At 40.2% G+C, this 26,411-nt stretch overlaps 1 protein-coding gene across 3 annotated transcripts in view; it reads left to right on the top strand.

The window, feature by feature from the left end:
- Positions 1 to 10,425: 10,425 nt before the first annotated feature.
- The window catches only part of ABCB4 (ATP binding cassette subfamily B member 4), a 76,942-nt gene continuing 60,956 nt past the window's right edge, over positions 10,426 to 26,411 (top strand). For all 3 annotated transcript variants that reach the window (XM_039219985.1, XM_039219984.1, XM_039219983.1), the window contains exons 1-6: positions 10,426 to 10,505; positions 13,239 to 13,293; positions 16,311 to 16,461; positions 23,219 to 23,276; positions 24,786 to 24,977; positions 26,076 to 26,247. In XM_039219985.1, the coding sequence (XP_039075916.1) occupies positions 10,426 to 10,505; positions 13,239 to 13,293; positions 16,311 to 16,461; positions 23,219 to 23,276; positions 24,786 to 24,977; positions 26,076 to 26,247 (708 nt within the window). The remainder of the gene's footprint in view (positions 10,506 to 13,238; positions 13,294 to 16,310; positions 16,462 to 23,218; positions 23,277 to 24,785; positions 24,978 to 26,075; positions 26,248 to 26,411) is intronic.

The following is a 26,411-nucleotide window of genomic DNA, read 5'->3' as shown; positions in this document are numbered from 1 at the left end:
TTTTCCTTTTTAGCCAAAAGATAGAGGAAACTAAACAATATTATCAAGGTCATAACTCCAATATTTCATTCCTAAAATCAAACCAGTATTGCATTTGAGCCTTCACTATTCAATCAGAATTTGAGTGTGACAGTTTTTTTCCTTTCCAAAAAGAGTTCATTGTCCTTTAATTCTCTTATGCAAAACATGTCTGTCAGTGTGGGCAATGACCCCACGACTCCAACCCTTTAGATTTTAAATAGATGACTCACCTAGGATTTTCTACATTGCTTTGGGAAAGTGCCAGTTCCAGCCAAGCTAGGACAGAGACTATTTGAATTACTTGAAACACTGAATGGCTGTAATAATCTACCTCCCTAGACTAAAAAAAAAATGGTATAAAATTCTTTGGGATCAGACAGCCCGTGTCTAGAACATGTGCATACAGACAAAACCTGGAGCGAAACATGCCAAAATGGAAGTTGTTGGGTTAAAGTGAAAAAGCACTTTTGAGGATTTCATCTATGAGAACAAATGTTTAAAAGGGTCTTTAAGAATGTTGGAGGCTTAAAGTGTCCATCAACAGATGAATGGATCAAGAAGATGTGGTTTATCTATACCATGGAATACTACATGGCAATGAGAAACAATGAAATCTGGCCATGTGTAGCTACATGGATGGACCTTGAGGGGGTTACGCTGAGCGAAATAAGTCAGGCAGAGAAGGACAATATCATATGTTTGCACGTATAGGAGGATTAGGAGGAACTTGACGGAGGAACAAGGGGGAGAAGAAGGGCGGAAATGGTGGGGGAAAGGGAGAGAGGCAAACGATGAGAGACTCTTGAATGCTGACAAAAACTGAGGACTGTTGGATGTGGGGGGGTGGGGGGATGGGCATGGAGGAGGGCACTTGTGGGGATGAGCACTGAGTGTTATGTGGAAACTAATTTGACAATAAACTATTTGTAAAAATAAATAAATAAATAAATAAAAAATAAAAGTTAAAAAAAAAGAATGTTGGAGGCTTAATATACAAAATACTGTATATTTCACAATACTTAGGATGCAGGAAAGTCTTTTGCATATACTTTAATTCTGAGAGCAAATATTTTGAATAGCTAAACTTTCTATTGTGGGTTATTATTGGCTATTAATAGATGACATTAAATTTCAAGTACCTTTTAAATTCTCAGAATTTGTATTTATACCAGAAAGGTTACTTTGGCTAACAATTTTATCTATTAGCATTGCATATCAAGGCTAAGGTCATTAAGTTAGCTATGCAAACTCTCTGCACCAAAACTCCCATATACTTTGTACATCTATTTTTGTCTGTATTTCACTTTGTATTTGAATCATTTACTTATTTTTCACTCTGTTTTTAGCTGCTTTTGCATACCTGAGGGCTGAGTTTCTGTCTTATTGTCTTTATGTCTTCCCAGTGCTTAATGCAATGTCTTGGCATAATAGGTGACCATTTCAAAAATGTTGCATGAATCATGAGTAGTCATAGTCAGGAAGTAGCAGAGTTAAAATATCTTTAGCCCCATTCCTAGGGATTTCTACCTTGAGACAGGTGCCAAATATCTTCTCTGTACTCTTCCATATTTACTTTCCACCCTTCTCTCTGCCCTGGGAGATTGACTTCTGTAGTTTCAGCTGAAGAGGAGCCCCGGAGCAGTTGGAGGGGCTCACTGACCTTCTCAAAGCAGTTTTCTCTGCATGACACTCAATATGGGTTCTGGCAACTGCTACCTCCCCTACCATGCTAGTCTAGGGAAGACAGTGGCCTCTCATTTTTGTGCCTCCAATGTCTCCCCTATCCATGATAGTATATGCCCCATCATCTGCCCACATCTTTACTACTAGTTCCTTCATTAAATCCTCCTTGACTATCCTAATTTTAATATACCATTCTTCTCCTGCTGAGACTTTGACAGATAAAAGACAGTTTGTATTATCGCAAAAAGAATCTACCATTCTTGACTAGTATAATGATGGCTTTCTAAGAATCTTCTCCATACCTTCTGTAAGTCTAAATCCCTACTTAACTTTTAGGCTTGTGGTGTGTAAAATCTCTTGTGTACCCTGCCACATCCTTTTCTGTCTTTCACCTCAGCTAAATTAAGATCACACTTTCTTCCTTCCAGGGCTACACTCTTCACCTCCATCTGTTCTTGCATTGCTTCTCTGCTCTTTGAACTTTGAGAATACCTTTCTTAGAAGTAGCTTCCTGTACAAGGCTAAAGTGAGTATGAATATTATGTTTTCAATGGGTATTGTGGATGTGGGTGGAGGAAGTGACACAGGTAAACAAAGTTAATCACTTTTTTTATGGCAGCACTTTTCAGTCTTTGATGTGCATTGTGACCCTCTGAGAGAGCAGTGTGGTAAGCAGCATTTCTCAAACTTATTTGACCATAGGACCCCTGTTATCTAAGAGACCCTTGTTACCTACTAAGAACCTGCTGTCATTCCTCAGTTCACAGTTTGGAAAACTTTGCCACAGGAAGATCCTTCTAATTCCATCCCTCTCTTCCTCCATAAATATGTATTGAATAAATGAACAAATATTGACACAATAGGTCAGAGCTGTAAGAGAAAAGAAGTGGAAGCCAGGGTTCTACACCCCCTTCCTCTTAATCCCATGATGTCTGATGTGTCAAGTTCTTCTAAGATGGTGTGAGCTAGGAGGTGGCCAGGACTTCCTGCAAGATCTAGTTTGAGGTACTGATTGATGATACCTGGCCATGGATTCAGTGGTCTTCTTCAAGCCTTTAAGCCTAGATTAATTGTAGATGCAGTTTCTCCTCTGGGCCTTCTGTCTTGACCTTGAACTTGGTAGGAGTAGAAAAAGGAGTAAACAAGAAGGCAGAGAGTAGTATTTGTCAGGTACTTGCAATGTGCCAGGTACTATATTTGGGTTATCTCCTTTCCTGGAGAAGCTCACAGTCTAGAATGTTCACAGGAAGGAAAAGACGTAAAAATTAGTATAATTAGTGAAGTATAATGTAACATACCACAAAACATAAGTTTGAATGAATGAAGAGCTTGCACCCTGGTTTCTTTAACATTGCCTCATTATTCTGCTATGTCCACATCTATAATTATTGGCATCTGACTCCCTAGTTTATGTGGAGTAAGCTTGAGACCAAACTGAGATAATGTCCACCTACACTCATGTTTTATGTATAAAAATATACAGATTTTTAGAAGTAGACATAATGGGCTGGATGTTGCTAAGAGGGTGGAGGGTGAAATGAGCAGATAAATTACAGAAATCTTTTTACCTAATATTTCACATCTCTTCTTCTATTGATCAACAAATACAAATATCGGCTAATTTTACGATCTTCTTCCTTTGCTCCTGCATTTTATTAGAGAAAATAAACTTAAAAATTAGGCAGCAAGTTATAGGAAGACGGAGTAGATGTATTTTTTCCTGTTCATCCTGCTGAGTATAGCTAGAAACAGAGTTTAGTCAGACATTCTTAATTGAAGGAAAACTAAGGGAATTTGTCACTAGCCCACCTACCTTAAAAGAAGAGCTACAAGAAGTTCTCTAAACAGAAAAGAAATGATAAAAGAAGGAACCTTGGAATACCAGGAAGGAAGAATGTGATAAGCAAAAATATTGCTAATACAATAACCTTCTCTCTCCTATGGTGTTTTCTAAATATTTTTGATGGTTGAAGCAAAAAAATTATTTAAAAAATTAGCCACACAGCCTGGCATGGTTTTAAGTGTATGTATCTAGAGGAAATATATAAGACAATCTGTTTATAAATAGGAGAGGGTAAATGGCTGTTATGGAGATGAGACTTCTATATTTATTCAAGCAGGTAAAATGGCAGCAACAGTAATATTCAGAACCACACAAAATGGAAGTTTAAAAAATGTTCAGGAGGTCACCTGGGTGGCTCAGTCGGTTAAGCATCCGACTTCAGCTGGGGTCATGATCTCACGGTTCGTGGGTTTGAGCCCTGCCTCGGGCTCTGTACTGACAGCTCAGAGCCTGGAGTCTGCTTTGGATCCTGTGTGTCTCTCTCTACCTCTTCCTCTCTCTCTCTCTCTCTCTCTCTCTGTCAAAAATAAATAAACGTTAAAAAAATTTTTTAAATGTTCAGGGAACCCACAATCTCTTCCAGGACATAGAAATGGAGGAAATGCTTTTCAATTCATTTTATGAAACTAGTATTGCCTTGATACTAAAACAAAGACAGACAAATGGAAATAAGGAAGAAGGAAGGAAGGAAAGCAGGAAGGAAGGAAGGGAAAGAAAACTACAGACTAATATTCCTAATTTAGACACAAAAGTACAATATATTACTCCTGGGAGGGTACAGGACTTCTCTCTGTTGTATTCTTACAACTGCATGTGAATCTATAAGTATCTCAAAACAAAAAGTTTAACTTAAAAAAAAAAAAACAGAGCAAAGGAATGGGTGAAGACAATCCTAGATTCCATCTGATATTAGTAGAGTTCCAAAATTGATTTATAGGTGATTACAAACCCAAATTAATTTTGTTTCAGTAGATTTCTGACCAGTTTACAACACCCTTGAAATGGCTGAAGAACCCTTAGGATGCCACAATTTCAGGGCTAGAAAATAGTACTGTAATTGAAAAGTAATATCAAATGCAAAGTTAATGTTACTGTTCTTTTTTGTTGTACTATGTATTTATACTTCAGAATTAGCAAATGTTTTAATCTGTAGCAAAGTAAATGCAATCTTTTGAAAAGGTACGGTTTTTGGAATAACCTTAGAAATAAGTCAACATAAATGACCTAAAGCATAGTGACCCTAACTCATGCTTTTTCATTTCATCTCTAACCTTGGAACCCTGCAGCCATTCCTGTCCACCTAACCATTCCCATAACCCACAAACGGCACAAGAATTACATTAGGCAATGTGACCTTAGAACTCTCAATGTGCCATTACTCTATGCTGACAGAAATGATATGACACCGTGATACATAGCAAACTCTTCCCGATTGCTTCTCAAAGGTTTGCCAGGGTACCTTTGTAAGTCTGCCCTGGTTTAAGAGGGTGTAAGGAAGTGTGCTTTGGGAAAGAGAGAGCTGAACCAGTACTACCCTCATCTTCATTATCATACGAATTCCAATGTGCTAGGCCAAATTGGTTAGATGAATTTTATAATGAACAAAAGAAGACTGAAATCAAAAGCAAATTATTTTTTAGGAGAAAGTTAAGACAAAAGCGAAGAGGGATTTTTGTTTTGGTTTTCAAGCAATGAAAACATGTTGTTTTTTTTTTAATTTTGGAGAAAAGTAGAATGTGTAGCATCATTTAAAGAATGTGGAAGAAGAAATCAACCTGTAAACCCTGAGAAGAAGATAGAAAAGTTAGGCAGAGGTTGCAAAGTACTGGTGGCAAAGAGTTTGGAAACAGAGTGCTGTTGAGCACAGTAGTCAAAGATAATGTGTAGCTATTTTCAGAGAGGAAAGGTCGCAACTGTTAGCCACAAATACACTGTTGGGGGGGAGACCACAAAGCATATTATCCTCATGTTAGAGGTCAGCTGGAGAAGGAACCAAGTCCATTGTATTCTTTTCAGGAAAAACTATTGCAAATGAGTTTGTATTTAAAATAAAGCATTATAACTTATTATTGTGTCATAAATATTCCATACTGTCATATTAAATATATATTTTAAAATACTTTGGTAGATGGCATTGGTTCTTCCCTTTGTCCCTTATAGGGAACTCTTTTTTGTAATCTTTTATGCTATAGCTTTAAAATATTGATCTATCCAATGCACATTTAATGAGCCGTCTATTGCTGTAGAGACTAGAAATAGAGATAGGCATGGCCCCTGGCTGGCAGTTGTCTTCCCCAGAGATACTGAATGGGCAGCTGGAGTCACATGGCCAGGGTTGGAGTCCTAATGCCACTGTATCCTAGCCACATGGAAAGTCATCTACTCTTTACAAACCCAGTTTCTACTCCTTTAAATTGAGATTAACTTCTGATATGCTTATCTTAAGCATACTTCTTGTTTTGGGAATCAAATGGGATAATTAATGTAAGTGTGTGATGGGCTCTGTTCTTTATAAAGCAATGATATATTTTTGCATGATTTTTGTACCTGTTTACTCTCAGTCCATCGTGGGGCAGGAGCCATGCCCTATGTTCTTTATTTGCTCACAGCCTAGCATGGGGTCTGGCACATAGTAAGTGTGGGCAGCAAACACTGAATATTCTAGTGAATAATATCTTTACTCGCATGGGCTTTACATACTACTGAGGTGACAACAAACAACAAGGATAAAAAATCTATACATTATATTGTATCCTGGAAGTGATACCTGCTGTTGGAATAAAAATCAGAGTATGAGAAATGAGAACTCAGAGTCCTGAGGATATGAGATGCAGTTCTTAAAGGGGAGAGCAGGCTTGGTTCTACCTTGTAGAAGGTGAGGGTTTTAGCCATGTGAGTATTCAGGGGAGGAAAATTGGGGACAGAGGGAAAGACCAGTTTCCTACTTTGTGAAACTCTGCCTCTCTTGTTTGAGGAACATCAAAGAAGCCAATGTGTTTGGGGTGGAAGAAAGCAGGGAGACTTAACAGAAAGGGAAGTCAGAGAGGGCATGGAGAGTGTGAGCTATTGCAGGCGTGGCTCTGAGTGCATTGGGGGCCCCTGGGGACTAGTGGGAAGAAGACATGACCTGGTGTGATCTGACTCGCTTCAAAAGAATCACTCTGGTTGCTACTTTGAGAACGGACACAGGCAGAAGAGCGGGCAATGACAGCAGCAGAGAGATTGTTAAGAAGCCATTGTAGTAATTCAGGTGAGAGATGATAGTGCCTGCACCACGGTGGTAGAACTGGAGAAAGAGAAATGGTCAGATTCTGGAAATATTTCAACAGTCTGAGTATGGGATGTGGAAGACAGAGGAGCTTGCACGATGACTCCACTGTTTTTGCCGAACAACTGGAAGGCTGGAGCTGCCATGTGAGAAGAAGCTTGTTGGCAGGGTTGGCGAGGTGGGGGGGTGGGGGAGGCCAGCTTCGGGAAAGGATCAGGAGTCATGGTTGGGCATCAAACATCAAAGATGCACGCATATATCGCAGTCAGCAACTCAGGAGGGAGGTCTAGGCTAGAAGTAATAATTTAGAAATTGTTGGATACAGGTGGTATTTAAAGCCATGAGACTGGCTGAGATTACAGAGGGAGTGAGAGCCAAGAAGTCCAAGAAGGAAGCCTTGGAGCACTCCACTGATAGTTTAAAAGTTGCAAAAAAGAGGAAGACAAAGGAGACTGAGAAAGAGTGAAGCATGAGAAAATCCAAGAAATATGTGGTGAACTGGAATCCAAATAAAGAAAGGGTATTATGGAAAAAAGAATGATAAACTTGTCAATCGCTTAAATTTGTCAAGTAAGATAGAATGGACCTTTCAATTTAGCAATATGGAGATTATGAGTGACCCTTAAAAGAGCAGTTTTAGTGGTGTGAAAGAGTCAAACTTCTTTTTTCTTTTTGTTTTTACGTATTTTATTTTTTAAATTTATTTTTTAAATTTACATCCAAATTAGTATGTAGTGCAACAATGATTTCAGGAATAGATTCCTTAATGCCCCTTACCCATTTAGCCCATCCCCTCCCCCTGAACCCCTCCAGTAACCCTGTTTTCATTCTTTATATTTAAGAGTCTCTTATGTTTTGTCCATCTCCCTGTTTTTATATTACTTTTATATTACTTCTAATATTAGTGAATGATTATTCTCTAAATGAATATTGGTTCATTTAGAGAAACAGGTGGGAAGGCAACATGTTGGGTACATTCTAGTGAGTGAGCAAATGTCAAATGTCATGTCAATGGCAGTTCCCCTCTGAACACTTTGATTCTATCTGTGAAATGAGAAACAGTAAATCAGTAGAAGATAAAGATCGGGAAAGAATGATAGAGTTTTGAGGAAAGAAAAGGGACGAAAATTATCTGAGATAGTGGAAGAGAGAATGAACTAAGGAAACATATATGATGGCAAATGTCAGGATACATCAGTGAATAATCCAGAAAAAAACTTTGTCCTTATGAATCTTTTTTTCTTAGTGTTTTATTTCTTTTTGAGAGAGAGAGAGAGAATGAGCAGGGGAGAGGCAGAGAGAGAAGACACAGAATCTGAAGCAGGCTCCAGGTTCTGAGCTGTCAGCACAGAGCCTGATGCAGGGCTCGAACTCGTGACCGTGAGGTCATGACCTGAGCTAGAGTCAGAGGCTTAACTGACAGAGCCACCCTGGTGCCCCAACTTCTGGTTGATCAAAAAAAAGAGAATCCTCATGGTTACAGTAGACTGGATGAGGAGAAAAGGCATTTTGAGGGGAAAAAAATAAGCAAATTCACTTCTAATTCGAGAATATGCCATAGAATCAGTCAAGACGTAGCAGGTTGTTCAAGGCACGCTCTGCCTAGCTCCCGGTATCAGGCAGAGCAGGAGGGAGGTAAGTAGTGATAAGGCATTGAAGAGCACGCACAAACCAGAGCTGCTGCCTCCCATTTGTCTTTCCTCATCAGCCTCTTCTGATCTTTTCACCATAAAACTAGTTTATTAGATGCTTCCTATGTGCTGGGCACTTTGCATACATTATATCTAATCCTAAGAACATCCCTATCTTATGGATTCAGGGACTGAATCAAGAATTAAAGTGCCCAAGGGGCGCCTGGGTGGCTTAGTCGGTTGGGCGTCCGACTTTCGCTTAGGTCATGATCTCGCGGTTCGTGGGTTCGAGCCCCGCGTCGGGCTCTGTGCTGACTGCCAGCTCAGAGCCTGGAGCCTGTTTCAGTCTGTGACTCCCTCTCTCTGACCCTCCCCTGCTCACACTGTCTCTCTCTCTCTCTCCTAAATAAATAAAAATATTAAAAAAAAAAAAGAATTAAAGTGCCCAAGGCCAGACAGCTACTCAATGGAAGAGGTGAGATACATAAGGGTGACCATTAGAGCTTGCTCTGCTTTAAGGTTTTGTGGGGACACAAGAAAGTCGCAAGATGACTTCAGTACTAATAAGGCATAGCAGAAGGAAGGAACGGTAGATGATCCTGCTACCTGAACAGGAAGAAGGCAGGCCATATTTGTTGTGCATACACTGTTTTAGGCATCACACTCGGTTTTTTCCTTCTTAATTCACTTATTCCTCACAGTAACCTGGAAATGGAGTTGTTTTTATCCTCATTTTCTCTATGAGGAAACTGAGGCCCAGAGAAGTGAACAGAATCACACAGTTTACAAGATGTGAAGCTCTGGGTTTGAATCCTACTGGCTTCAAAGCCTTAATAATGTATTGCTCCCTGTTTTAGACCCTTTCTTTTCAAAGGAGTGTGGAGAAATTAATCAGAAGGTACAGTCCCCATACAGGAGACTCAAGTAGGCGCTAGGTGCAGAGACAATTTAGTATAGGGAGAAGTTTGAGATCAGAGTAGGGAGACAGGAGAAGCCACTGGAGACTGGATTCTCATCCCTCTGATGCAGCCTCAGGCAGGACTCAACCTCTCTAGTCTCTATTCCTGTAAAAAAAAAAAAAAAAAAAAAAAAGTGGATTTTAATTAAGTGGTCTCTGACCGGCCTTCCAGCCCTAACGTTCTTTGTCTCTAAGTAGTCGAGGGCACCTACAGCTTTGCTCTTCTCCAAGGAGGGTCCTTGGAAATGGCTGGGCTCTGTGACCCCAGCACCAGACCTGGGGACAGAGAAGTGGGAAGAGAGTCTGGAGCTCTCTCTGGCCCCTCGGCCGCCGTATCATTGTTGAGGGTCCGGAAACAGCACGCCCCCCCCCCCCGCCCTGCGGGGATGTAGACAGAAAACTGAGCACCGACGGAGTATGACAGTCACTTTTGGGGGCTCAGGTGCCCTGCCAAGAGAGGCTCTCCGAGCACCCAGCACCGAGAGCACCAGACTAGTCGCGGGCTTAGCCGGCGCGGTCGGGCTGGGACTGGAGGCTCGCCCGGGTGGGCGGGGGCTAGGCCAGGAGCCCCCTCCCCCCCACCTCCCCAAACCCCCAACCCGGCGGCGAGGGCTGCACGCTGGGCCCCTCGCCCGCGCCAGTGAGGGAGCCGGGGGAGGGGAGCGCGGCAGGGTAGGGGGCCTGGCCCCGGGGGCAGCGGGAGGCGTCACTGCGGCGCGGCGCGCGTAGGGGGCGGGGGCGAGGCTCCGGCGAGCAAAGTACAGGCTCGGCGGCCGCAGCGCCGCGCGCGCCCTGCGGCTCGGACAGAGAGCGCTGGAGGCCCGAGGTGAGTCAGGCCCTCGCGCTCCGGCCAGGGCGGGAAGCCGCGGGGACGGTGCGCCCGAGACCCGGACAGCGGCGCCTCCGCCCTGCGCCCCTTGCCCCCGCGACCGTGCGCCCGGCTCGCACCCCCTTGTGGGCGGTGAGGAGCTGGGCTGGGAGCCCCTGGACCTGAGGCTGTTTGGTTTCTCCCCAGGTTGACATGGATCTAGAAGCGGGAAGTAACGGAACCGTCCGGGGTCCCCGGGGAGCGGAGGGCGACTTTGAACTGGGCAGCAGCAGGTAACTCGTCAGCACGTCAATCAGCAGGGCCCAATTAGGCCTTGGAAAGGGTAGAGAGTCTGTTGATGCCTTCGTTTTGGAGGCTTCTCTGGAGGGTCTTGTCTAATATTCCGACTTTCCTCAAGGAGTGGCACACAAGCTCCTCTTCGAACAGGCTTAGAAAGAAGAAGAGGCTACCTTTTTAAAGTGCCGCTTCCCCGCTTTGTGCGGTGTGATTCGATGAATATCTGTGTTGTATAATACTCCTTGCATTATAGAACTCAGAACTTTTACAAATAACTTCCCTAGACGCCTTCTGATATTTCATGCGATTAGAGCATGAGATATCTGCTGTTAATGGCTGTGCTTTTTGAACAAGACGAGTGAAGCAAAAAAAAAAAAAAAAAAAAAAAGCAGTAACAACAAAAACCCCCCTCCCCGTTAATCCCTCTTCTTTCTTGTGTTATACCCTCTCCCTGCCCCCCACCCCCACCCCCAGCTCCTCCTTGGTTCGTATTTCTCCCTTGGGGCAGTGATGTGGGGAGGGGGACCTTGAACAGCCTCATTCTTCTGTAACCTGAGCTTCCAGATCAATATTTGTTCACATGCCAAGGGAAGACCTCAGCGCTTCATTTGCTTGCCCCTCTTTCTCTCTGGTTCTCTGGGGCCCTTGCTAAGCGCACTTTACAGGCTTTAGTAGGGGCAGAAGCAAGCGACCGGTCAATGGTGTGTTGTCTTCGTTTCCTCTTTCAGTGTGGGAATAGTGAATCATTTTCGCCTTTAGCCTCAAATAGTTTCTGCGTCTGTTATGGTCTCTGAGTTCATGCCAGGCCACCCAAAACTAATTGACCCATGTCATCAAGTAATCACCCAGAGGGACAAATTTATCAGATTCTGTAGTGAGTCCTCAAGCTGCAAGGGGCCTGATAATACAAATAAAAATACACCTATCTGATGTTTAAACTAAAGAATTTGGTCTGTTATCATCTTCATACAGTGATATTGCTCTCTTCCTTCTAAGTACTGTGGCATTCATTCATAGAAAATTTAGTTTGCCAGATAGAATTAGGAAACGGATGGTATTCTACTAGAAAAAAAAAGTGGTTTTCGTAAGCTGGCAATTTAGGCTGGGATTGACTGTGAATCTGTAAATAGATGGCATTTTTATGAAGGCTGTATTTATGTACTGCACCAGCTGAACATTTGATGAGTGTACAAAGTAGCTATCCCTGCAAAAGCTATAGTAATCCCCCAGACCTCACAGAAGGTCTCGGAAGTGAAGTTCACGGCCTTGTATTGCAAACATGAGAAAACAGTTCAGAAGAGAAATACAGAAAGTTAATAGTGAGTGAAGAGTGTAAGATTATGAAAGTAAATGTTGAGACTAATTTTTATTAAAAACAGACCAAAACTTATTCGTTCAAAGGAAGTCAAGTGCATGTTAGTTATTTAGGGCAAGTGGCAAGTTAGTCATATACTAGTTCCAGTCATGCTGCTATATTGCCTACGGCACCTTCTTCAAAACATATTTAGTGGCAGATGTCTGTCTTTTGATTTTAACATGTGTTCTAAATAATTTGGGATTAAGTCTTCTGAGCAAAACTTTATCACCTATCTAAACTAGTTAATAAATTAATTAAGCTAAATAAATGGGTGTAGGTAAAAAAAAAAAAATCACTACCCCCATGAAGTTTACATTACTATATGAACGACAGACATAAATAATACTTGTGAAAACTGAGTAAGCTACAGCAAATGTTAGAAGATAATAAATTCTATGGAAAATACTAATCAAGGCTAAGGAAATCGAGAGAGCACAGAAAAAGTAGGTTGCAATTTTTAATAGGATAGTTAAGATAGGTCTTACTGGAAAGGCAGTATTGGAGGGAAGACTTGAAAGACATGAGAGGAGAGACACGTATGGCTGTCTGAGGGGACAGCATTCCCAGCAGAGGTAACTGACAGTATAAAGACCTGCTATGGGAATTTGCTTGGTGTATTCACAGAACAGTGAAGCAGGGAGGCCAGGGTAGCTTGAAGCAAAACAAACAAGAGTAGGAATAAGAAATATGGTCAGAGAGGTAACAAGGAAACAGATCATATAGGGGCCAAAATCTAATGTAAGAATTTTGGCTTTTACTCTCAGATAAAAGGGAGCCATTATAGGCTTTTGAGCAGAAGAGAAGCATATGACTTGAGTTTGTAAATGATTAGTGTGGATGCTGTGTTGAGGGTAGACTGAAGTTGGTATAATTGAAAGTAGAGAGACTAAGGAGTTTTCCTGGGCCATTGGGATAGTAATAAAAGCGGTGAGCAGTGGTTGAATTCTGGATGTAGTTTGAAAGTAGAGCCAACAGGATTTCCTGACACCACTCCATACAGTCTTTCAGAAGAGTAAACTTTACTATTTTTAGATCAATACATATTTTTTAGCAACAGAAGAATTTAACTGCTTGGCAGATATTAACCTCTGTATTTTCTTTCTGTGTGTGACCTCTGCAAGACAGGTGGCCATTTCTCATTTATCCACATATTCTTGTAGTACCTTGGACAGTTACTTTGGACACTTGGTGATTGCCTGGCAGTGTTTGTTAAATGGGCTAATGTTGACAATTTGTGGATATCACTGTTTTGTATTTGAAAATATTATAATATTTGAATGTGGTAATGACTCAAGTTTATAGTCAATTGACTGTAAAACATTTTGTAACAGATTTAAACTTAAATAATTGTTTTTTTGGGTTTTTTTTACAGCAACCAGGACACGAAAAAAAAGAAGAGCGTGAACTTGATTGGACCATTAACTTTGGTAAGCTGTGAAATATTAAATATGAATAATTCGTGTTTTCATTAAAATTTCATGCTTGAATCAATAGTTATGGAGCCAGTAGTTTACGATTGTCTTAGGTTGGCTTCTTATAATCAGTGGACCACATTCTCAAGGTACATGATAAAAGACGTAGGGATAGGCTGGCTGTGACACAGAGCAGAGTCACGACTTTTGTTCATAGGACCTCACAAACGAACCAATTTCAGGGAAATGCATTTCTGCATCTGTTTCTCACACACACACCACCACCACCACCACCACCACCACCACCACCACCACCACCACCATCATGACCACCACCACACGCCCTCACCAAATTTTGGTTAAACACAACTGCATATAATGAAAGTGATTGTTAACTACAGAAATTTAGAAATAATTAAGAAATCTATGTTTACATTTGGCTTCCAAGGAAATTGATTAAATTCTCTGGAGTAATTATTAGAGATTCTGATTATGTTTCACATAATTCTCAGTGCTTTTTTGCTGGCACACTGCAAGCCATTATATCTTTGGAAGAAGTCTAATCAGTTTTTCATTTGTACTATGTCTCAGAGAGGTGGCCCAAGAAAGTGTTTGCCTGCTTTGAGTAACCATGAGGCTTTCAAACCATTATTCCATAGCAAAGAAGTTGACATTAAATGGCATGTCAGCTGAAATCTCTAGTTTAGTAGGTAAATGGATGAAAAGACACCAAAACTTCCTCAGTCTCAAGTGTTGCTGCACATTTCTCATTTCACCGCAAAGCCCCATTCTCCTCTCCCTGATTCTTGCGATATTTTTGTTTAAAACTGTCAGGTTTGTTTTTTTTTTAATTCAGTGCTTTAGAGAATAAATTGTAAAACTAAGTTTGGTTTTAATGCACATGTTTTAAATCTGCCTCCTACAGCAAATAAAACACCACAAACCTTGAGGTAGAAATTTAGAGCATTTAGTTTGACCTTAAAAGTTAAAATTTAAACTAAATTGAAATATAATCTTTTCTGCCTCTGAATACATATTTGTCCTGAAAGAGGCTCAGGACAACTGTTAGAAGGTTATAAAAAAACTGTTTCTAACAAGAATTAGCAATTAATTGTTTTGTTGAAAATCACTTAAAACAAATCTAAGTTTACTTAGGATGTTGCTGTGAAATTCTTATAGTTTTAAATTTAAGCTTAGAGACAATGGAATTTTCTTTAAGTAGTGTAAGTATTTAAAATGATCCTCAATTTCATGTAAATGTTCACTAAGGAGAACATTACATGGCAACCCAATCCTGTGTTTGTAACTGGCCAGTAGACCCAAGTGCTCTCTCTATCTCTCTTCCCTGGGAGCCACTAAAATGAACCCTGGCAACACCTAATCCCCATTGTAGCAATTTTAGGGACACTTCTTCATTTGCTCTTGACATTACCTGTTCCCCTTGTTCTTTTCCAAGCTCCACCTGGCTTCTGAACCTTTGTCTCTTTCGGCACTCTTGCTTGCCCTGCGTGTTTGATGATGGAATTTGGCCTCCTCACACTGAACTTCTGGAACTCTGTGAGAACAGTTTGCACACCCCTCCTCCCCACCAACTGTGTCTGATCTCACACTGCCCTGGCCTGTTGACCCTGTCTGACTCTGCTTCAGCTCTCAAAGACCCTACTCTGCCAATCCTGACTCATCACTCATTCTCCTGATAACTGTGCCTCATTGCCAAAAGGGGTGGGGTGATGGAAATGGGTAGAGAGAACAGATTAAGAAGGTGGTTGGGGGAAGACGCAAGGGACAGAGAGGAAGTAGAGAAATGGAAATAAATATAAGAGAAGAAGGATGTAATCTAGAAGGCAGAGAAAAAAAAGAAGAAAACAGAGAGAGCCATAGAGCAGACAATCAAAAATGGGAAGAAAAAGTGAGATTAGAGCTAAAAAGACAGTGAGAGACAAAGTCTTTGGAGCACTAAGACATTGATTGGCTGGTTAGTTCTTGGGTGCTGTGCATGTCATGGTGACAACTAGTATCACCCTTCTAAGTGATAGTACTAAGTACACTATACTAAGTACTAAGATAGTACTAAGCCCAAGAAGGTTGGTGAGGCCCACCAAGTCTTTTATACCTCTCTCTAACCTCTTTCAGAACTTCTACTCATGAGGTTATCTGAGCACTCCTATGCAGTTTCTAGGCATCTTGCTATTCTAAGCCTAAATACCCCCACTTCATCTGTACTCCCCAATTCTTCTTCAGCAAATCCTCCCTTATCCTTCCAGATTCTTCAGCGAGTATCATCTCTTTAAGCAAGACTTCACCAAAATACACATATAGGCACTCCATAATGTTTGTTTCATTTCACTTCGGAGCTTCCTTTCAAAAGTTAACTTAAACTTCTTAAAGGAAACTTACCATTAAACTCAGGGGATCTGTGTCCTCCATCTTTGTAATTCTCCCTCTGAAATATTTTGAATGTTGTTTTAAAGGATGCGATATGCGTGTGCATGTATGTGTACTCCTGTTTTTAACTCACTACCTAAGGAACTTTTGGAAGATCAAATAGTATTTCTTCTTTTTTAATTTTTTTAATGTTTACTTATTTTTGAGAGAGAGAGAGCATGTGAGCGAGCGGGGGAGGGGCAGAGAGAGAGGGAGACACAGAACCTGAAGCAGCTCCAGGCTCTGAGCTGTCAGCACAGAATCCGACACAGGGCTCCAACTCATGAACCATGAGATCATGACCTCAGCTGAAGTCAGAAGCTTAGCCAACCACACAGGCACCCTGAACAATATTGCAGTCATGGAACCAAATGAGATACCGATTAAACAAAATCAGATTGATTTCTTCACAGAATACAAAATAAGTGGAATCATAAAATTAATCTGTCAATAATTTGGAGTGAAATCCTCCTTCTTCCCTACTACATTTATCTGCAACTATTATAAAAGTACAGACTTTAAATAAAACCCAATGAACATAGAATTGTGGGAAAAAAGAGATTCTTTTCTATAAGGTAGTATTTTATTTCCTTTTTTTTATTTTGTAGTTTCGATATTCTGACTGGCAGGATAAATTATTGATGTCCCTGGGCACCATCATGGCCATAGCTCACGGAGCAGGTCTTCCCCTCATGATGATAGTATTTGGACAAATGACTGACAAATTTGTTGATACTGCAGGAAATTTCTCCTTTCCAGGTAAGCATTTCTCTGTTTTTTAAAAAAACATACATTGTACTCTAACTGGATGTAAGATTAGAAGTTGATTTTGCTATTCCTCATCTACTTGTTTAATGGTTTGGATTTCTGGGTGACTCCAGATATCACTGAAAGAGCTATATAATTCTTAGAAAGTTCCTTAAATACTCATTTAAATGTCAACAAATCGGTGTATTCTGTTTGACTTTTAGTACAGAATAAGGAAATATTCAGAAAGCTCGCATCTAAATCAAGCAGGGCAGTCTCTTTACTTGAAGACTGTAGAACTATAATAGAGTATGTTCCTCCCTTTGGTGATTACTGACAGAATTCAAAATATCTCAGTTAGCATGGCAATACTTCTTAGCTATATTCAGCCTATAGCTCTGTTTCTGGTTTTCTTTATCTTTTCTCTCCCTCCACACTTTTTGTTAAAGTTATATCCATTTTGTGTCCCTAGTTTTTGGATCAACCAGATTGACTGGACCTTGATATACCATTTCACTAAAGAGTGAATGGTTTCAGTGTGAGAATAATGTGTTTTGAAACTCAGGTAGAGGAGTATTAATTACTGAAGAGCCAAAGGAGTCCCATAAGTTAATGTCATCTGTAAGAGGGACTTGGGCAACAGCTCTGGATCCAGGTTCCAATGGACAGAGTTATTTTCGTAGTAGCCAAATTCAACACAGCAAGGAAGATTTCAGTGCTTTCTACCAAGCCTGATGGCTCAGCTTCTCCCAAGAGAACCTCGTAGGCGCTAAGTTGGAGAACATGGAGTGAAGTTTTATTGGTACCCAGATGGTAGAATAGAAGGAAAAAAAAAAACTGATAAAGGAAGGGCAGCTTAACATAGCAAAGATACCTGAGAAAAAGTGGACTGTATCGTTTAGATCAGTAAGAGTTTTCAGTGTTTACTGATTCAGGGCTATGTATTTGGTTAGCAGTATAGAGCGTAAGTGTAATTACCTAAGAGAATGTGATTTCATGATTCATACAGTAAGATCTGTTTACATAAATATTAATATCTTTTAGATATCTGGTAAAAGCATCTTTTGAATAATTAAACCTCCTAAAAAAAACACACACTTTATTTATGCTCAAATACTGTTGTCTATAAGAAGAGCCTCTTTATCATAATAATAATGGTAGTCTTCTATTGTATTTATATCTGCTAGGTCCTATTTCACTTAACCTTTACAAGAACAATCCTTCACAGTAGGTACTACTATCCTCTGTGACATATGAGGAAACTGAGGCTTGGAGAGGATAAATAAGTTGTACAAAATTACATAGCTGGTGGGGGTTAGGACAGATTCAAACCCAGGCCTTTCTGCCATCTAAAACAATGCTCAGAACCCAATTATACTCCCAATGTAAAAAAAATTGTGGGGTTTTGTTTGTTTGTTTTGGGAAAGTTTTAAATGGATTACTTTGTTTGACCAGTGACCAAAACTTTAACACAAACATTGCAAAGGTAAAACTGGAGCAAGAAAGTACAGTTTAAATAGTTTTAAGGAAATGAGGAGTAAGAGTTTTCTACTTGTTTTCCTTTTACTTCTTAGAACATCTATAGGTTTATAATGTGTTTATATATATGGCAGGATGATGCCCAGATTTGGACACATCAATCAAAAGTTGGTTTCAACTCAGGGTTGAAAACATAGATTAAAGGATGAATGGCTAAACAAAATATTATATATACACGTTAATATATATATGATGGAATATTATTCAGCCTTAAAAAGGAAAGCAGTCCTGGCATGCATTATACCGTGGATAAACCTTAAGGATATTGTACTAAGTGAAATAAGCCAGTCCCAAAAAAGACAAATACTGAATGACTCCACTTATATGAATTAGTCAAATTCATAGAAACAGAAAGTAGAATAGTGGCTGCCAGGGGCTGGGACAGGGGGAAATTGGGAGTTGCTGTTTGATGAGCATAGAGTTTCAGTTTTGCAAGATGAAAAAGTTCTGGAAATTGTGCAACAGTATGAATAACACTACTGAGTCGTGTGAATATACTTAATGCTACTGAACTGTACGCTTAAAAACGACTAAGATGGTAAATTTTTTTATGTATTTTATCTCAATTAAACTTTTTTTTTTTTAATGTTTTATTTATTTCTAGGAGAGAGAGAGACAGCGTGAGCAGGGGAGGGTCAGAGAGAGAGGGAGTCACAGACTGAAACAGGTTCCAGGCTCTGAGCTGGCAGTCAGCACGAACCCACGAACCTCGAGATCATGACCTAAGCGAAAGTCGGACGCTTAACCGACTAAGCCACCCAGGCGCCCCTCAATTAAACTTTTTTTAAATGAGCTTAAAATAATGCAACGCATTTAGCACAGATGAGTTCATGTTTGGGCCAATTTTAATAGTCCTGTTTTTGGTTTTACTGACACCAGAATAATTCCACAACTTTCTTATTGGGAACAGTTTGTTTGTCACTTGTTTCTCATTATGCAACCCAATAGCTTTGAAGCTGGGCATGGCAGATAGGTGCCACGTGCTATGCCCAGGGCCAAATTCAAGGTCTCTCTGGGAAATGACACAAGCCAGTCACTTACAAATCTGTGATTGCAGGGTTGTTAAACTCCCCAGAGTTGCCAACGTAGTTTCTGTAGCCACCAAATAAAATGGCCCTTGGTCTTCTATAGCCGCATTTGTCACTAGGCCCACAGGCAGTCTTGGAAGATTTGCAATGAGATGTCCCTCACAGGTTATACCTCTGCAGAAAACAAACTCTTTAAATTTCATACTCAATCTAAATCCAGAGATCTCCCTGGTATGTTGGGAGTTATAGAGTTTAGCAAAAATCATGAAGTCTGAGAGAAGATCGGGTACTCAGCTGTACTTAGCCTTAGCTGAGCTCACTTGCTCCTCTCATAGAGATGATATTTACTTAAAATCTATTCTTTAGAATTGTTGGATTCTTGGACAGCTGGACTAAATGGGAGCCAATAGGAAGGGAATGTGAGAAGAATACGAGGTTTAAATTACAAGATTTGACAGTGAATGATTGTGAACAGAGGCCATCCTGTCAACAGAATAAAGCTAGTCAGTGACAAGGTTTGTTCCCTCACAATGACTCAGTTGTGCAGAAACTGTGCACATTCTGTGTGCAAAACCTTAAGGACAGAGTCATAGGAAATATTTCTATGCAGAGTATCAGGAACTTGATCTATGTTATGTCATGTCTGTGTGACTGTTATGATCTAGAAAATTCTGTAGAGCAATCCCACACACCTTTGCATTGCTGCATGGTTGAGAGGAAAAGGCATTTTGGAGACCCGTTACCTTACCTAACAACAACACCTACTGTTGCCTGGATAAACACCAGCCCTTTGTTTTGTGCTGAATATTTCCACAAGATAAGAGAAGTTCTAGGCAAAATAGAGGAAGGCAGACATTGCTTTAAGACTTAAACATGACACGGGGCGCCTGGGTGGCTTAGTCGGTTAAGCGTCCGACTTTCGCTTGGGTCACGATCTCGCGGTTTGTGGGTTCGAGCCCCGCGTCGGGCTCTGTGCTGACTGCCAGCTCAGAGCCTGGAGCCTGTTTCAGCCTGTGACTCCCTCTCTCTCTGGCCCTCCCCTGCTCACGCTCTCTCTCTCTCCTAAAAATAAATAAAAAATTAAAAAAAAAAAATCTTTAAGACTTAAACATGACAGAGCTCTGTGTAATGTCTCCCCTGTAATCCTTAAGATATACAGTTATTTAAGCCCTTCACTTACCAGCTGTATGACCTTGCGCAAATTACTTAACCTCTATAATTCTTTTTTTAATGTTTTTTTAATGTTTTTATTTATTTCAGAGAGAGAGAGAGACGCAGCGTGAGCAGGGGAAGGTCAGAGAGAGAGGGAGACACAGAATCAGAAGCAGGCTCCAGGCTCTGGGCTAGCTGTCAGCACAATGAAACAACCACTCTAAAATTCTATTTCTTCATCCAAAGTCGATGTTATGAGAACTCTCTAAAAAGAATAGGCAACTTCAAGAATTCTCCATTTCCTTATTCTGGGAGGCATTCAGGCAGGCCAGAGTGAGAGTTACCCCTCTTAGCCCTTAGAATCAAGCAGGGAGGGGCTCTTGGGTGGCTCAGTCTGTTTAGTGTCTGACTTTGGCTCAGGTCATGATCTTGTGATTGGTGAGTTTGAGCCCCACATCAGTCTGTCTGCTATCACCACAGAGCGTGCTTCGGATCCTCTGTCCCTCACCCCCCACACCCTATACCCCCTTCTCAAAAATAAACATTTTGTTTTAAAAAGTATGAATTGGGGTTACTTCTTAGAAATGTGTGCTCTAGATGCAGCCAGAGGTTCCTATTTAACTGTTCTTGCGTGGAGCCTGAGCAACTCTATTTTTTTCAAGCTCTCCATGTGAATCTAACAGGCAGATGGCATTGAGAACCCCCAACGACAACTTGGAGATTGTTTATGAGACTGAGGTACAGTAAGTAACATCTGAGAAGACCAGGCCTAGGCCCTTTCAGACCTAGAATCCCATGAGATTTCCAGATCCAGAGTCCCATGACTTTTCAGGGAACACATCAATACACATCTTAGTCTTTAGGCAGCAGAAACTCCTAGGAGCTCCTCAGGTTACTAACCCAGACCTAGGTTGCCATTCTCAGCTTCGATGCAGAGAACAGAGCATTTCAAATTTTGAATGCTCAGAGATCCTTATTTCCTAAGAGGGAGGATCAGTCTGAGTTGTAATATCCTCCCTGGGAGAATTTAAACATCTGAGGTAGGCACTGGAGAAGAGTAAAATTCAGTTAAATTTTACCTGATTCTTAAGTTCTGGGGGAAGATCAGCCCTATACACATATATGTGGTGTTTTCCCAAGGTTTGAACCATGATTTCCACCAATACCAAGCTTTAGATAGCTTGTCTGCCTCTAATTCCAGATACAATTCCAATTTGGCATCTCAAAACTGCCGTATTTCAGAACCCAGGGAGGAGGTGACTGGGTGGCTCAGTCCGTTAAGCATCCAGCTTTGGCTCAGGTCATGATCTCACAGTTTGTGGGTTTGAGCCCCGCGTTGGGCTCTGTGTTGACAGCTCGGAGCCTGTAACTTGCTTTGGACTCTGCGTCTCCCTCTTTCTGCCCCTCTCCCAGTAGTGCTCTGTGTGTGTCTCCCTCTCTCAAAAATAAACATTTTGAAAAATTAAAAACACTAAAAAGATCCAAGGGAGGAAATTAGCACACACAACTGAACTGATAAGAACAGAAGTAAAATAGCGATGAGTCCTTAAGGATCTGATAGCTAAGAAGAGCAGATTAATAAGCAGAAACACTTCCCTGTGAACATCAGTAGAACTTATAATATTGAGGGAGAAATTATGCCACAGTCAGGCCCACATGCCTGGTAATTAATTGATCCTGATAGTAGTTTAAGTTTTAAATACATCTCAACCTTACCCCTCTTCAGAAGAAGGTAAGGAAGATACACTGCATGCAGAAGACATGAATATTGGATTATTTACACATGATAAAGGAACAAAGACTAGTTTCTTTCCTACTCTGGCATATTTTGTCCACAATGCCCTGGTGACATTTTGTCCTATTATTTTGTGAGTTCAGTGGACATAGGCTGTTTCCTTTTAATTTTTTCACGTTGTGGGTTTTTCTTTAATGTTTATTTGTTTTTGAGATAGAGTGAGTAGGGGAGGGCCAGAGAGAGAGGAAATCCCAGGAATTTGATGTGGGGTTTGATCCCACAAACTGTGAGATCATGACCTGAGAGCCAAAACCGAGTCAGATGCTTAACCGACTAAACCACTCAGGTGCCCCTTTAATTTTGTGTTTTTTCAAAAATGAAAATAAATCCTTACAATATGAAATAATCAATGCAGTATAAACTTAGGAGCTCTATGTATAGTGCTAGGACTCTCTGCCTACTTGCTGCTGTGTGACTTTGGATAAGTGACTTTACCTGTGTCTCAATTTCCTCATCTGTGAAAGGAGAATTCATAAAGCATTCATACCTCATTGGATTATGGTGAAAATTAAATGAATGAATACATGCAGAGTGTTGAGGACAAAGCCTGTTATATAATAAATGGTCAGTACGTACTTGTTATTATTAAAACAGAAATGGCACATTGACAGTTTTATCAAATTAGTTCAAATTAATAGGCAATATATTTTCTAACAATTAATACTGCTTTAAAAATACCAGAATACAGTTTTGCCAGAAAACAGAATGTGGAATGCAGGATGATAACTAATTGCCAGTAATCCACTAACTCGTCTTTAAACAATTTACTTTCCTTCCTTGTCTTTATTTTTCCCTCCCTTACAAGGGATGTAATTCAGCCTTTCTGTTACTTACCACAAAAGGAAACACGTAAGGGAAAACACACATATATTCAAATAAAATCAATATAAACAATTATCTGTAAAGTGATTTTAGTGAAAAAAAAAATGCCCCTTAAATCCTATATTTTCTATTGAGACCATTTATTTTTTCCTCTTCTGTCTTCTGTATCAGTTCCCCTCAGCTGCCTCAGGAAACTGCTTTGCTAAAGGCCTGAGATGGCCAGGATTGGGTCGAACCTGAGAGGGCTACCTTTCCCCATCTGGACCCTAGAGATGTCCTTCATCTAAACCCTTGGACTTCTTATTTGAGTAAAGTTAAAAGAATTCACTGAGGGTGAAAAGAAAAAAGATTTTAAAAATCTAGTAATGCCTATTAATAGTTCAACCTTTCAAAAATGTCTTATTTTGTTTTGTTTTGTTTTGTTTTTATTTAGTGAATTTTTCATTGTCAATGCTAAATCCAGGCAGAATTCTGGAAGAAGAAATGACTAGGTAATTGGCTGATATATACATATATATGTAGTTATGATATATAAATATAGGTACATATATATAAATATGATGTACTTTTAAAACATTTTTATTTAACTATTTTAAGAGAGAGTGAGAGACAGAGAGTGGGGGTGGGGCGAGAGAGAGAGAGAGAAAGAATCCCAAGCAGGGCTCAAACTCACAAACTGTGAGATCATGACCTGAGTGGAAATCAAGAGTCGGATACTTAACTGACGGAGCCATCAGGCACCCCTATGATGTACTTTTAAAAACATTTTATTTGAGAATAATGGCAAACTTACAGAGAATTATAAGAATATAGAAAAAGTATCTGTATGCTCTTTACCTTTTGTTATATTCTTTGACCTACTGTTATCATTTATACCCACCCCCAAAACCTCCACTATTTGAAGTAACATGCATACATCACCTTTATTCACAAAAACTTCAATGTGGTTCCTAAGCTTAGGATAGTCTCTTCATAACCACAACACAGTTATCAACGTCAGTAAATTTAATATCGATACAGTACTTTGATCTAATAGAAATCTCAAGAGCCTGTAACATAATGTTTGTATGTTTACTTTTTGATCAATGTTGCTGATTTAAATGAGCACATCTGTATGCTATTACAGGCCCAAAAGGCTTTTATCTAGAAATAGTTTGTGAAACTATATAAAAAATGTATTTTAAAATGTCAAAACTGAATTTGTTCTTTTTAAAGATACTAACTTTCCTGTAATTTAGTTAAGACTTCACTCAAAATTAGTTTGAATTTATGACATTTTTAGCATACTGTTAAAAAATGTTTTCAAATTCTGCCAAATAGGAAAGGTTGTTTGGGAGAGTTCTTTCTGTAAACAGTATGAGAAAAATTACTCTAAGATCCACTTCACATGTCTGGTCTTTTTATTCCTATAACTTGTAATCTGTGAACAGTGGTGAACTTTTTCAATACAAGAAGATATGAAAGCCTAGAATATAAATAATGAAAGAAAAACCCATACCATGTCTACAAATTGTCAGTGTCTGTTTTAAAATCATTAATGTCATTATTTTTGCAGTTAAACACAAAAAATGATCTGTTTCTTTGGCTGATAGTTCAGGTGGATAGATTTGCCATCACCCTCTTATAATTTAGGAAAAGAAAAGATTAAAAAAAATTTTTTAATGTTTATTTATTTTTGAGATAGACAAAAGAATACAAGCTGGGGAGGGTCAGAGAGAAAGAAACACAGAATCCAAAGCAGCATCCAGGCTCTGAGCTGTCAGCACAGAGCCCAGCGCGGGGCTCCTGTGAGATCATGACCTGAGCCAAAGTCAGAGGCTTAACCAGCTGAGCCACCCAGGCGCCTCTGGAAAAGAGAAAAGATTTTAATGTGTGTGTGTGTTATGATGTCCTATGCAATCTGGGGTTCCAGTAAACTTAATTGCCAATTCTGAAGATTTTTCGTGAAAGAGATGAAAAAAAGGACAGTATTTAAAAGAAACTTGCTAATCATTTTCCAGGTATGCGTATTATTACTCAGGATTAGGTGCTGGAGTTCTTGTTGCTGCTTACATACAAGTTTCGTTTTGGACTATGGCAGCTGGCCGGCAGATCCGGAAAATTAGGCAGGAGTTTTTTCACGCTATTCTACGGCAAGAAATAGGCTGGTTTGACGTCAGCGATACTACTGAACTCAACACACGGTTAACAGAGTAAGTGCATCGTTAATGTCAGACTTTTATAATGAAGTTAACCACTAACTATGCAGATGTTTGTCATGCTTAGATTTTAAATTTAAAACAATTACTAGAAAAGCATTTCATATGTTTGGGACTAGATCATCTGATACCCCTTTCTAGCATTTGCAGCCTGCGTCACAGTGTATTTTCCTTATGTTAGTTTGCTCTCCTCAGTGATAGAGTCGGCTAATTTGAAGACCGAGCTCACATCTTATATTATCTGTCAGTGGCGCTTACCACAGGGCCTGACAGATATACATTCAATTTAGATGATTGAATGAAAAAGTAAATGTGTGAATGAAGTTGCAGAGAGACTTTTCTTAGTAACTGTTGGCTCTTCCCTTATTCGTCGAGTATTTAAGGGGCTACTACATGCCAAGCACTATTCTAGATGTTTACGGTTATACTCGGGAACAAAACTAAGCTCTCTGTTCTCTTGTTGCTTACTTTCCTGCAGAGAGAGAGAGATGGTAAACTTTTTCTTACTGGAGCCCCTGACACAAGTGTAGGGAACAAATGAAGTGAAAAAGGAGGGAAGGTCAAGACATTTAGGACCTGGTTCAGCCTCACTAAGGCCTTCTCAGCTTTGACTCGGAGTGAAATGGGCAGCCGTTGGACACTTTTGATCTGAGGAATAACACGTTCAGACTTCCGTTTTCAAAGGATCACCCTGGCTGCTGTATGGAGAATAGAGGGGGTTAAGAAACGGGTACCGGTCCGGGTAGAAGCAAGTAGCACATCCCTGTTCCTGTTGCGATGCCCTTCCTAACTCCTGCTTTTAAACAAATTGACTCACATGTTCAAAATGCTAATGCTTCTCAGACAGGATTAACTTGTTCGGTAGCATCAATGTTAATGATATTAACTTCTCAGAGGCATGAACTGATCCTGAAATTCTTCCTTTGCACAGTATTTAGGTGAGGAAAAATATCGTTCAAGAGGCTAAGACTGTGAAAGCGGCTTGCTGTAGCGTAAACGAGTTTTACCTGTCTGTGTGTTTAGTAGATGTCTGCGTCAGCTTTCCGACTGAAGCCCTCCTGCCTGTAACCACTTAGGTGTGATCTTTTTTAGTGACGTCTCCAAAATCAGTGAAGGAATTGGTGACAAGGTTGGAATGTTCTTTCAAGCAGTAGCCACGTTTTTTGCAGGATTCATAGTAGGGTTCGTTAGAGGATGGAAGCTCACCCTTGTGATAATGGCCATCAGCCCTATCATGGGACTCTCTGCAGCTGTTTGGGCAAAGGTATGTGAAGCTTGGGCATTTTCACGTGTGTTAGGCCATGCATACAAGAGTTATTTTTAATACACAGGATTCTGGTTCTTGTAGTTGTGCAGATCCGTGTTCCATGTCGGTTGAAACCACAATGAGAAGCATGCTATTAATGCTGTAATGAAGAAATTTATTTG

The sequence above is a fragment of the Hyaena hyaena genome, unplaced genomic scaffold (assembly GCF_003009895.1).
Source record: "Hyaena hyaena isolate Hyena2069 unplaced genomic scaffold, ASM300989v1 scaffold_858, whole genome shotgun sequence".
NCBI lineage: Eukaryota > Metazoa > Chordata > Mammalia > Carnivora > Hyaenidae > Hyaena > Hyaena hyaena.
Note: the sequence above shows the minus strand (reverse complement) of the source record. Positions and strands in the feature narration are given on the sequence as shown.